General features: G+C 38.5%; 2 protein-coding genes across 3 annotated transcripts in view; one reads left to right on the forward strand and one right to left on the reverse strand.

Moving 5' to 3' along the window:
• The window catches only part of Gycalpha99B (guanylate cyclase 1 soluble subunit alpha 2), a 308,541-nt gene extending 296,731 nt beyond the window's left edge, over window positions 1–11,810 (forward strand). The window contains exons 13-14 of the mRNA XM_019040394.2: window positions 1,475–1,629; window positions 4,915–11,810. Coding sequence (XP_018895939.2) covers window positions 1,475–1,629; window positions 4,915–5,119 — 360 coding nt within the window. The 3' untranslated portion in view covers window positions 5,120–11,810. The remainder of the gene's footprint in view (window positions 1–1,474; window positions 1,630–4,914) is intronic.
• Window positions 10,631–14,119, reverse strand: part of eya (eya transcriptional coactivator and phosphatase 2) — a 100,553-nt gene continuing 97,064 nt past the window's right edge. For both annotated transcript variants that reach the window (XM_019040384.2, XM_019040383.2), the window contains 3 exons: window positions 13,853–13,974; window positions 12,474–12,574; window positions 10,631–12,119 (listed from right to left, as the gene is read on the reverse strand). In XM_019040384.2, the coding sequence (XP_018895929.2) occupies window positions 12,039–12,119; window positions 12,474–12,574; window positions 13,853–13,974 (304 nt within the window). In that variant the 3' untranslated portion in view covers window positions 10,631–12,038. The remainder of the gene's footprint in view (window positions 12,120–12,473; window positions 12,575–13,852; window positions 13,975–14,119) is intronic.

The raw sequence follows: 14,119 nt of genomic DNA on the forward strand, positions 1-14,119 counted from the left end.
GCGCCAGTGATATGATGAATATAGTACGTTTGACGCATTCGCAAGCTTTATTTACGTGTGGTGAGGCCTTTAAAGAATGGCTCGAATGAGGAAATGTAAAGGGCTTTTCCACCCATTGTTTTTTAGTCATTATAGTCTTTGTTTAAAGGAAGTCAAGTATTTGACTTAGTTGAATATGAACAATAATAGGCGTGCTTATTAAGTCTATGAGTGTGAGGGAGGGTGCATGAGTAGTTGGAGCCATAGAAAATTCCTCTCTTCTGTACGGGGTCTGAAAAAGGGAGGGTCCTATTTTACCGTACCTCTCTAAAGTAGCACGCTATAAAACGCCTGCAAATCCGCGTGCTACCACACCACATACTCCTTGACGATTCTGCTTCCGGTAGTCGCTCTCGCTACTCGCTGCTATCTGGGCCAGTTTTCACTGCTCAGAACACAGCAAATCCTCTCTCCAATGGATCGTCACAATTATCTACAAAGTTAACTTCTCAACATATTTCTTTTTTCTCTTTTTTTTTTTTGAATGAATGGAGAAAATATCAATATAGTGGACTCTCGATAGTTCGAACCTCGATAATTCGAAAACCTCGTTAATTCGAAGGAAAGTCTGTTTCCCTTGAAAATCTCTCGATAATTCGAAGAAAATCAATGTATTTTACTCCCCTCGTTAATTCGAAATTTTTAGGCTGGCGCGGCCCTCTATAATTCGAAATTGCGACAAAAATTCTCTCTGTAATTCGAAGTGTGGGAAGTAAATATGACCCTCCCTCTATAATTCGAAATAAGACGGTACATTCCCTCTACAATTCGGAATCAACTGTTTATGTATCTGGGTATCTGAAAGAGCTTGACCTTTGACCTAAAGACCTTCTGGCGTAAATCCGTCCATCTGCCCCTCTATAATTCGAATTCAGATGGCGCTTTCCCTCTATAATTCGAACCTCTCAAATTCGAAATTTCTCCACATGGAATCTCTTTAATTCGAACTCTCTTTATTTCGAAACCTCGCTAATTCGAATAAAAAGCCGATTCCCTTCAATTTCGAATTATCGAGAGTCCACTGTAGAAACTGCTGGTTAGTTTTCCTTGACCAAGTATTAGATTTCCTGGAATATATAATATGGACCGTATAAATCAGAATCAGTCTGACTACATCAAATGTTGCCTAATTTCCTCGCATATTTTATTTTTGTTCTAAAATACTAAACAACACTCTGCCTTGAAATGCCCAGTCATTGCAATTTGCCTATATTTCTGACTCATAACGTTCATCTTGTTGATTGCTTGAAATCGGACTTTATTTTTATTGATCAAATGATGTAAAAATATTGGAATTTTATGGTAAAAATTCGCAATTTTATTTCAATAAATCGCTAGTTCATTTCAATATTTTCATTGTACTGTGCTATTTGGGAAGTGAAAAAATTTCAGTATCCGTGACGGATTAAAAATTTCAATGTGTTTCTGCTGACAGATGAGGATCGGACTGCACACGGGTACTGTTTTAGCCGGAGTAGTGGGCGTGAAGATGCCGCGTTACTGCCTCTTCGGTCACAATGTCACAATCGCCAACAAGTTCGAGTCCCAGAGCGAACCACTCAGGATCAATGTCAGCCCAACCACTTACGAGTAAGCATCCTTATTTCAAATCCGCTCTTGAAATTTTTCCAATCACTGGAAAAAAAACACATTGGATCTAGAGTCCAGACTCTTGAAAACATTGACAAGAAACAGGTCTCTTGATTCAATCAGATTTAAGCTTAAATCAAAATGAAATTCGCTCAAATTAAGAGGCTTGGTTCTTGATTTAAGCTGAAATCTGATTGAATCAAGAGTATTTTTTCTTGTCGATGATTTTAAGAGTCTGGACTCTAGATCCAATGAGTTTTTTTTCCAGTGATAGAACTCCGGCGAAAATTAAAATTTTTCCATTGAATTAACTATTCCTGATTACAAGCTACAGAGCAGAACGATGGTGTACCTCACCCCAGAAAATATTGAGGTTTTCAATTTAATCAAATATTGATCTTAAGAGGCACAACGTTTTATCTTAAATGTTCGGATGGAGTTCCTTCAAAAGCTGGGGTTTTTCGATAGAACCGACTATCCTTGGGCCCAACTACCTACCTGAAACGTAAACGATCAGTTGGAAGTTTTCAATCCACCCGACTCTTCCTGCGTTGAAGTACGAGAAAACACGATGGTGTATTTGAAATGATCCCCCAAATTTTTTCGAATAAAGTTCCTGCAAAGGCACAATTTCACCATAACTCTCTTTGTAACATCTCAGGAGAAACACGATGGTGTATCGTAGATAACCCTCAACGTTTTTCGGATGGAGCTCCTGCAAAAGTTTAGCTTTTCAATTTAATCAACTAAATCTACGTAAAAATAATGAGAGAAGTAAGATAGTGACCGAATGTTACCTCGAACTTGGCTCCCCTGTATAGGAGATTCCGACCACTGATTTTCGAATCTTATTTTCAACCCGGCGATTGTTCCACTTCCCCTCCAGATCGTCGATGTTTTGATGAAAGAAAATTAGATTTTGATCAGGCTCCAAATAACTTACGCATCCAAGATGTCAAGCAATTGGAGTGTTTAAAACTCCTTTAGACACCTAGAGTAGGCAAAACTACACACGCGAGTCGAAATAGTTGCCTACCTGCGCCCTTAATTTACGCTGCACATCTTGGTGATGTTTGTGTGAAGGGCATAAACTTATCAGAGCTTGAGTTCTGCTCTCATTCAAAACTCCTTCAAATACGTCGAGCAGGCAAAACTACACACGCGAGTCGAAATAGTTGCGCTCTTGCGCCTTCAATCGCGTTGCACTTCTAGCACCTCCAGCAAAGCGCGTTCGAACTTTTCATCATAGGACGAATTTTGTTGGTCCTTCCACCGTACTTGAACATACTTACCACGCGTCTCAACTGCTCTTAAGTCGAGTTAGCGCTTCAGATTGGCCGATGGTGCGGTTTGGACTCATCGATGGATATTGCACCTCTATGCAGGGGTATAGAAAGCTCTTGGCCTTCCGATTTTTTAAAGGAGCCTTCCTATTTTAAAAACACCTTTATTCTCCAGAAAATTTCAAAAAGATAACTATTCCTAGAGTCCCTTTATACCCAGAGTTAAGACAACTCGATTGTCAGCCGGCCTTGGCTGGCCATGGAGGCCGAAACGAGTGCACCCGAACGAACGATATTGAGGGATAAGGATCAGGAATCCTGCGATGTCTGTCACACAAAAACAACAACATCAACAAATTGATCAATTAAAAAGAAAATGAGATTGGTTTGTGAATAATTTCTTAATCTATTTTCATTTTGGACCGATGGCAATAAAAATTTACTCTTGATAAACCACAATTAGGTAATATTTTCATTATTCTTGTTCACATTCGAGGTACCACCATCTTGGTGCACTCGTTTCGGCCTCCATGAGCGAGAACCAATCAGAATTGGATTTTTTTTTAGACCACTTTCAGCCCAACCCTGGCCCAACCAAAAGTGAGTTGTCTTAACTCTGGGTATAAAGGGACTCTAACTATTTCATGGCTCTGTGTATAAATTGCCGCAATGGAAATGTTGCATATGTGAGGAATTGGCGATTTGACTGTTGATTCTTATGTAAAAGTTCGCGAGAAACACGATGGTGCCACTGGTTTTCTCTGACCTAACTCCCAAGCTCAAAATAAACTCTCAAGTTGAGGCCAAAATGGAGGGGATATTCCACGCTATCTTGAGAGTCCACCTCTATATCAAGACAAACTCTCCATGCAAAGATATAGGGAGCAAATACATTGACAGGGCTGCCACTTTATTTGGGGACTCCAAAACTGAAATCACGGCAACCCTGTCAATGTATTTGCTCCCTATCTTTGCACGGAGAGTTTGTCTTGATGTATAGGTGGACTCACAGGATAGCGTGGAATATCCCCTCCATTTTGGCCTCAACTTGAGAGCTTTTTTTGAGCTTGGGAGTTGATTTCAGAGAAAACCGGTGGCACCATCGTGGTTCTCGCGAACTTTTACATAAGAAAATCAATAGTCAAATCGCAAATTCCTCACACATGCAACATCTCCATTTTGCGCAAAGCACGTGAATTATACCACGACTTGACGGAAAACACATGAATTTTACCCCAGTTTTGCCTAAATGATCGCGATTTTGCCGGCCTTCCCATTTCAAAACATCGTTTTTGGGGGCTTCCCGTTTTCGCGACCCACCCGGTCGCGTGGTCGAGAAGTTTTTGCACCCCTGCCTCTATTTGAAAGAACCGACGAAAGTCGGCTCTTGACCCTGACCTTGTTGAGCTGTTTGATGAAGGTATACTTGAAGGTTGATGTGCCAAAGCTTCTTATGTTACCAGGGCTACCGATCGGAACCCGGAATCAGAACCCGCATGTTTATGCGGAACCGGACCCGTCCTTCGGAACCGAACCGTCGAACACGTTCCTACACGGGTTCGTATCGTTTCCGTGACAGCTGATGTTGCAGCAACGCTTTGAGACGGACCCGTATCCAAGTATACGGTGAATGAGCGAACCATTTTAAGTGAAGTGGAAAGTCAAGTATTAGTTTTTTTGACTCCATCGATCAGTGTAGCTTGTATGAGCATGTAACTTAAGCATGTCCGACGCAGCACGAGAGTGGTTTGCTTGATTCATTGTTTCATCAGATTGCTTCATCCCAGTTGCTTCTCATTTTGAGCTGCGAATACTAATACCATGGAACCCGAGTGAACCGTCCGGAACCGGTTCCCGGGACCCGATCTTCGGAACCGGAACCGGAACCCGAATCATTGGACCATGAGAACCGGAACCGGTTCCATCCATTCGGTTCCCAGCCCTGTATGTTACCTAAGTTAAGTTCCATTCGTAAGTGACGATTTTGTTTCTGTGTTCCTAGGTGCTTGATCCGGGCGCCAGGGTTCAGCTTCAGCGCGCGGCCCCGCGAGTGCCTGCCGCAGGGATTCCCGGCGGAGATCCCAGGGACGTGCCACTTCCTCGACTCGTACCACCACCCCGGACTCCCCGAGGACGCCGACCTGGACGCCCACATCACCGCCGGCATGGCCGACATCGAGGCCTCCAACGCCCAGGATGGCACGTGAAGCCCGCCGTCGCCCCAACGACCGGCCACCTAGTGACGTCATCTAGTCCACTTCTCTCTCCGTGCTTCCGCCTCAGACTCCAACTCGGGCCCGCCGAGCCTGGACCAGGATCCTTGAATCGTTATCCAAGGACCTTGATCGATACATCCCTATCTGATCAAGGTCATTTGGACCGCGTCAAACAGAAAGGAACCAAGCCACATCAGCTGTTGCCAAATTTAATCGGGCAATTTAATTTTTTACATGAAAACGGTTGTGCGGATTTTCGTGCAAATGTCTGTAAATTTTTTGCATAGGTAGTAGGTAGGAGGCAAATTCTCTCAAAGTTTCAAAGGAATCCGCTCAAACGTTCGCTCGTAAAAAATCAAATTGCCCGGCAATAGGTGATGTGGCTTGGTTCCTTTCTATTATAAACTCGGTCCATTTGTTAATGATTCGCAATAACGACCTGCGCTGCTTCTAGTTTTAGAACGTTTCCTCTTTTCATCGCGCTGTTTCGTCTGCTGGAGTTAGGGGGAGGACGAAGGCGAAATATGACCTTGTTATTCTCCCTGAACGCTAAAAGGCTCTTTAAGACTTCTCTGAAAGCAAATTTTTACCCTTACTACAGAAGTTTTAACTGCAGAAACGCCTTCATATTTTTGTTGAGCAGGTGAGTTTCTTTTGATCAGGAAAAGACTGAACCACACCTAATATGACGTAGAAACTTAAGGAGTTGGGTTACATACGGTGACGTATATCGACAATGAAAGTACCAGACCTCGTATTTCGGTTTGCGACGCTGTAGATTTCCTGTCATAGGTACTGTATCTTTGAAATGGAAAACTACCCAAAGCTATTTCATGAAAACTTCCCTATTTTTTCTCCTCTGTGCGAAGAAAACTTTGCGGAAATTTCAAGAAATTATATTGTTTTGTTCTCCGTCAAAAAAATTTTAAAAAGTGGAGATTTTAAACACCGCAAACGAGAAACGTGGTCTGGCAGTTTCACCGTCGATATGCGGTTTTGAAAGAGTTCAAAAGTACTACTTTAAAAAAATTTAAACTTTGGAAGTATTACTTTTTAAAAATTTTGAAAACACTTTCAAAAGTTTCTCAAGAACATTTTTGAATGTAGGTATATGTTAAAAGAACCTTTTGTTCGTTACTCTTAAAAATTGCTTTGAGAAATGGATTTTTCAAAAAACTTATTTTAATGTTCTAAAAAAAGGGTTTCCAGAGTTAAGAATTCCAAAGTTTGTTTCTAAAATTGCCTGAAGAACATTTTTCTATTATTATTATGATACTTCAAAACATTTTTCCCTCAAACATGCAAATGATAAAATGAATGGTACTAATTTGAATTATGTTTTTTTACTAGAAACATTAAAAATTGTTAAATTTTATCTTCAATAACTTTTTCCCTGGCTCCATTACAAATTCTCTCTCCTCCTCCTGAGTGCATGGCTTGCTCTATCTATACTGCATGAGCTCAAAAGCCGGCAGTCATCATTCTGCGTTTGTCAACTCACCCTGGGGGCGCAAATATGGGGTAGCAGGGAGGAGAGGGGCGGCTGAAGTGCTCTTTGCAGTATTTTAAATTTGATCCCTTTTGGAACAATTTTTTAATTTAGGGCTTTGTTTTTATTTTGGAAATAATACACTCTATATAAATGACTCTTCTAACTATTTTTAGCCGCCCCCTCCCCTCTGACATCCAAGTAACACAAGTTGCAAGCTATTGAAATTACACCAACGAACTTGATACTATTGTATCTGAGTGCTGTGTATGTTGTCTATTCACCAATTGAAGGGGCTCCTCTCATTGCAAATTGCAGTAAAATTGAAGTGAGTTGCAATTTCTTTTTATCGCACACTGCTTACCTTCCTCCTAAATGAAACTCATTTCATATCGTTCGGCTCGTTTAAAATCGGAGTTTAGTAATCAATTTATGTAAAAGTATTGCAATTTCACGGTAAAAGAAGCAATTTTATTACATTAGGTTGCAAAATTATATCAATATTTTCGTAGCACCCGGCTACTTGGCCGGAATGGCGCATCTGATTTGAGGCGGTGCAAGTTCATAACGATTTAAACTGGCGGAGTCAATCAAAGAGCAGCACAGGTTACTGATATGGGCTCACTCTGCATTGTAAAGGCTCTCCAGTTGGTTAATGTTGTGAATTATATTCGTATAATATATTGAACACCAACTCGACCGAAGCTAAACCCTAGAGTAGATCATTTTAATTCAATCGCTGAAAACTGAAATCCACTGAAGCGGACAAGTTGTATCCTCTCGCTCCTATCACTAATTCTCACTAAAGACTTTTCTGCTCAGTTAGGATTCCTAACATGGGCCATCGCAACCCGATGTTCGTGGCACTTATGTATCTAAATCATGGTGGAATGTCCAGGCTGAGTTAGTAAAATTTAAAGAAGCAGATTCTTGTTTCTTTTGTTGTAAATAAAACAACTTTTATACGACTCTGGTTGTATATATCCACACCTATAGAGAAGTAAGTACGTACTTAGAATTTCTTCAAATGATGTTCATCTCTCTTCAATCTAGGTACCTATTTGTAATTTTGGCAACTCAACACTTTCTACATGTATGATTAATTTTTAATAAATGTCTCAGTCGTAAACTACATCTTGTAAAGGCACTTTCTAAATAAACCTGATAAAGAATGAAAATTTTACAAACCTGAGGTTTAATGGATACAATTAATTGACAGTTCCATTGTGATGTAAGTAAGCCCCTGGCACCCATAAAAATACGTGCATGACAGGGCCCATGTCACAATGGAGGTAGTTCCTTTTGATTTAAATGCATACCAATCTTAGGATAAAACTGCCCTTAATTACCTAAATTACTCGGATTTGAACATTTGGATTCTAAACTTTTTTTCAAGAAATTGAGGATGAACACCATGAGTTTTTCTTCAAACTGTTTTTAGGTTTTATTTCCAGTTTTAGTCCACGGATTAGTTACCAAGTAGAAGTTTATTTAAGTGTCCACAGTCTTGATGCCAATGTTTTTGTTAAATACATATTTTATTTGGTTTGAATATGGTTCTCTTTTCTGTTAGTAAAATTGTAGGTCTGATCAAATCCTCATCACAAAATAACAATACTATGCCACCTCCAGACATATTTTCATACCTGGACTTATGATTCAAGCCAGGGCCGGATTTACCTACTTGCCGCCCATGGGCCGCCTGTATTTTGCCGCCCCCTTCTCATTCGTTTTGAAATATCAATAAAAACCATCAAATGAACGTGCCAGCGGGAGAGGGGGTGCATAAGACGCGTTTACTCGTGTTGGACACATTTTTTACGAAAGCCCTGTCAACACTACTAGCAAAAGTTCACGGAACTTTGTGCGAAAGTTAAGTTTCGTAAACCTATCTTTGCGTGGACAAGGCCTTCCATTCATAAGAAATGAACGAAAAAATTATGAAAGAACAAACATAAATGTGGATTAATGATTATAACTTCCTCCGCCGCGCCGCGCTGACCGCACCGTGTTTGGCGCAATGCGTGAAGTATTCCGACAGTCTTGTAGGCGCTGTGAGTTTCACGCCGACCGCTGCTGAACGCACTGCGTTTGACGCAATGCGTGAGTATTCACGCAGTCTCGTAGGCGCTATCCGTTTTACGCTGATCGCAGTGACCGCACTCTGTTTGATGCAATGCGTGAAGTATTCGTGCAGTCTTGTAGGCGCTAATATGTGTTTTATGCCGATCGCCGCGCCGAGGGCTTCTCCTTTTCATCTCAAGTCCTCGTCATCATTTCTCTGTAAGTCGCACCGTTCCAGGCCAAATTGCGTGTTTTAACTATTTGGTTTCTCTCTTAACTTGAATAATTAAAGGTGCTGTCTCTTTTATCTCTGAAAGACGACAAAATTAGAAATTATTATACTCTCAGGAAATGAGAGATTTTGTCGCCTTCTCTTGTTTGTAATTTTTTTTTCTAAATCCGATTTTTTATACCTACATTTCAAAAAATTGCAAAATTTGCCGCCCGCTGTAGATTTGCCGCCATGGACCGCGGCCCATGTGGCCACCCCCTTAATCCGGCCCTGATTCAAGCAGAGCAACAAAACCGCACAAGTCTAAGCTAAATGTAATAGAAACTTAAAGTAATAGCCTGTAATTCAACACTCATTACTTTTTCCAAGTATCTGCTTGCATTTTCTGGTCTCAGTATCTGTAATTATTTTATCCTAGAACTTCGACTCGCAAACAAATCATGGACTGAGGGCAATCCTTTAACTGCCATTCAATGGAGTTTTTGGCCGTCTGACTTACGTTACTACCCAATACTCAAGTAGGTGCCTATTGTACGTGTATTGAATCTCCTCTTTTCTTGTAGTACTCTGGCCTTTCATGAGTGAGTTGCCGCTTTCTCACACAATCCTTTGTGTCAAATTTGTTCCTTATCAATATGTGTACTATGTACCTCTCACTTAATAATAAATTAGTGGTTACCAATCTGTGAAAATGTTATCCACAGGTCTTTTTTTCTACTTTTTCCACTTGCAACTGAGAGATTTCCTCTTAATTTTCTTGGAAAAAGATAAAATAAATATCAATTGTAAATGATTAAGGCTTGTACATCATCAAAACTCCCAGAAAAGTTCCAAAAAGCAGAATCTAATTCAAACGATTAAGATGAAGTATCACTTAAAAAACAAAAAGTGTTTGGTCACACCTTTCTTTTGGCTTTAAACAGCTTTCAATTGTTAACCACTTGAAGAGCAAAAATTCACTTCAAGCCATACTAACATTTTCTCTATTTGATTTTCCAAAAACACGAAAACTCAAGGCAGATGGAAGGTGTGACTAAACTCCATCCTTGTCCTGCAATAGATTTGATGTTAAAAAATGCTTGCATTTGGAAAAAGTACTGAAACGACCTCATCATAATCTAATATTCTTTATATTGTTGATAACTTCAATATGGAACTTTAATTTGTTTACCTGCTATTCCTCTCTTGCGTCAATAAAACTGAAATCTTTTTGCTATCAAAAGAATGTAAGTTTTTGAATAAATTAAGTTTTGTCACTGATTTGAAGCCTCATACCTCTGATGGAACTGGTGTAAATCAAACTTAGATCACTCCAATTAATTTGAATTCCTTCAATTTATACAAATATTTTAGCGTAGATAGCAATTTGATACCTCAATTGGAAGTATTTCTGCTAAAAGAAACTATGTGCATAGGCTTTGCATGCCATGTAGGTTTTTTCGGCATAAACACTACACATCCAATTTATGAGCAAGCTAAGCAATTTGGAGGGGTTCGAATTGGCAACCCTTCTAAGCAAAAGGCAAATTTCCTAGTGTATGAAACCTTCAGGATAAAATAAGTCACTAACTAGAGAACAACATTCAAAATTTTGAGGAAGATTCGGGGATATGAGTAAATCGCTGCTTTTGCACAAACCTCTTTTGAGGAATGGCTGAGCAAGCTTTACTGATTCACTACTTGAGGATAAATTGGTGACTGAGATGAGAATAATTGCTTTGACTGTGATAATAAAATTTATTCTAGGAATTTTTCTAGCATACAATGTATATTACAGTAAAAGGATTTACACTGCCATTACATCAAAAAAAGAGAATGAATTGAAGTTTCAGGAAAACATTTGAGACAAAATGAGAGGCTTTTTTCGGGGTTCTTTGTTCTGTGAAGGGGATGGGGGCGGTTCACCGCAACAATGATGTTATTTCGAAGAAACTTGCAGAACATTAAAATAAAATAAAAAATTGGAAATTATTTTGCTGCATTTGAATGCATTAGTTGGTTAAAATAAATTGATTGGTGAGAATATGTACTTAGGTAGGTACATTTAGGTACCAAATGACAATGGTTGCATCATCAAGAACGGGCTAAGTTAAAAAAAAAATTATTTTGAGCTATTAACTTTTTCATTCCTTATACCTACTGCGGCACTTACCACATGATACTGTGTTTGGATATTATACACACTACTCTAGTGTTAGTAGCACTTATCCCCTTATGCAGAATATTGTCTTTAGTGCCCAGAAAAAATTTCAAGTTTTGTGGTCAATTTGTTTTAATCTTGCGCTTAGCCTGTTATTGGTGATGAAGTCGAGTAGTTCTTTGATATCAGGTTTACTTACAGTCAAGAATCCAGGGGAAAAAGATGGACCCACATGTATATGGGAGCAGCATTTTTAAATCCTCAACTCATAACTGACACAGAGGGATGTTTCACAGGCAAAAATTTAGAAATGGATGTCTGTTTTCATGAAAGGGGGGAGGACAGTGGTAGAATGATTTCATTTCCCGTAATCCGATAAAAAGTGAGAGAAAGGGAAATACGTATGAGGAAAGTCTTTTCTCGGGGTTGGAGGAGGATTCTACAGAACCTCTTCCGTTTGAGGTGCTTTCATTGTTGCCTCGCAGGCTATACTCAATCGGGAAAAGGAAAATATAGACAGGAAGGCTTTCATCTTGAGCTTCCCATCAAAAGCCTCAACTATTTTAAAGTGTGCCAAAGGCTTAAAGAATCAGCCTCAATGCATCTTGAAAAATGCATCGAGGCAATGGTGCGTAGTTATTCAATTTGACTCTGATTTATATCATAAAAAGGGCTTTCTGTTTTTATTTCTTCATCTTATGATTTAGATGGTGATTGACAAAAATAACAATTAACCTGAACATTCAAAGAGGGGGGGGGGGGGGAACAAATAAAACAAAGGTGAGAACTTAATTTACAATGGTGAAGGAAAGTTTGAAGAATTTTTGGTTTCAAATATGTACTTTAAAAGGAGAACAGATAACCTCCAGTTCAAGAACTATCGTTTTCTCAAAAGAAAGGAGGAAAAAAATATAAAAGGTTAACATTCAGACTAAACATTTGTACAAAAAGAGCTTGAAGAAGCTAAATATTCGTGAAAGGATATTTACAAGTATTTTAAGTCTAGTGCATTGTAAAGGGCAATGATGTCGCTGTGGCTTGAAATTTTCCAAAATGGATAGTTGTGCTGAAAAAAAAAAATGGAGCTGAATTTATTTAGGAGCCTCATTGGATAAATCAATTTGAATAAAAGCTAGATTTTTAAGGGCAATCTTTCTGATTCTTTTTCTTGGTGGTAATTTATTAGATTTTATTTGATTGAATTGTGATGCTGTTCAATAAGATTGAGCATGCAAGAAATTTAAAATCTTGAGTAAAATAAAATTGTAAAAATTAAATTCGGCATCACAATTTCCTTCACTTTCAACTTTTGGTTCAAGTGTGGTTCTGAATAGGTAAAAAATCAAAATATAATGTTGAGTATTTATTCAACTATGCCTATCAAAGTTTGATTAAGTTGGTTTTGATGATAAATACATACCTTCTTTGCGGCTACTTCCTCTTCGTCTCCATCACCAACCACAACATATGTGCATTCTTGTCCAAACTTGGCAACAATCCTTTCAAAACAGTTTTGTTTGCCTGAAATGATCAAAATTATTGCGTTTACACATTTAAGGCTGTGAAAAAATATTTCAGCCATTGGCTATGGAAAAAAAAAAAAAACCACTCTAACAATACTTGAAAAATGTTGCTTGAGGAGGTTAAAATAATTAAGCATTTTAACTGGGAGGCATACAATTTTGGGAAGTATATAAAATTGAGGCTTCGTATATTTGATCACCATAAGAAAAGATAAAGTTTTAATAAAGATCACCAGGATAAAGTTTTGTTTTCATTGGTCAAAATTAAATTAAATTATTGAAATGACTTGGCTGTCATGATTGAGTTATTTCAAACGATTGCCCACTTTTTCCTATTTTAGGTAACATTTTTCACCTCTTGATTTACCCTATTTTGCTCTGTCATTCTATGGATGCCTTAACTAATATTTGCATGTTAACCTTAACTTGTCAGATGGTCTTATGATATATAAATGAATTTCAATCAAAAATATAAATTTTGCCAACGGCCCCCCTAAGAGGCTGATACATAGGATTTCCCAAGAGTACCAGGACTGAATCCATATCTTCAAAACTAATGCAGATAGCAAGCTGGTTGGGGTTGCAGTCAAAAGAACAGCTCATATTCTATCAACTATCATCAAGTTAAGCTCATTGAATTTTGCAAATGCTTTGACAATTTAAACAGAAGAAGTGAGGCCCTCTACCATTCCGAACCGATCAACTTTTTTAACCTATGTTTAAAGAACTAATACCCTGTCCACCTTATTCTTGAATGCTTCATATTTTGGCCCTTCTTTTATCGGGTACAGTCCATTCAGTCTACTGCACTTCTTGCTTCTTTTGTTCCATTCAACAAACACTTCCTCTTCAAATACTTCAGGCAGAATGGTATTGAAGCACTGAGGTTCCTTCAAGATCCTATTCACAGGATATACCTTTCATTCCATTCAGTATTGGCTGGTATAATCACGTGCCTCACACAATAACTGCATATATTTACAATTTACTATTCTATTACTATCTTTCCTCATCTCTTCCCATAATGCTCACGCAAATTTGGTCGGAAACAAAGAACTGATTTCTCATTTGAAAAAATCACACCGTCTAAACTAAGTATTTACTCTTAAGAGAAGTGTTTACTCTTAGGAGACGGATTTAGTTAATCTCATGGTAAATCTAAGACTGATTATTTCTCTGCAGTTTTGAAGGAGCATTTAAAATTTAGACGTGGCCCTGGATTCAGGTTTTTTGGATTATTTGAAATGGAATAATAAATTTGTATGGCAGGTCTTACCGACTTTAGCTGCTGAATAAATATTTTCAACTTGAAATATTTCGCCCAGTTCGTAAAGTAAAACTTTGGCCAGAGCAGGAACTAATTGAGTACTTGTTACAAGAATATTTACACAATTTGGCCTGAAAAATAGAGAATTTACAAGACAAAGATATAAATAAGAGAGAAGAAGAGATAGACTAATATACATATAGTAATCATTAGTAAGAGAGAAGAAGAGATAGAATAATATATACATTCATCATTAGTAAGAGAGAAGAGATAGAA

This window comes from Bemisia tabaci, chromosome 3, assembly GCF_918797505.1.
Source record: "Bemisia tabaci chromosome 3, PGI_BMITA_v3".
Classification (NCBI taxonomy): domain Eukaryota; kingdom Metazoa; phylum Arthropoda; class Insecta; order Hemiptera; family Aleyrodidae; genus Bemisia; species Bemisia tabaci.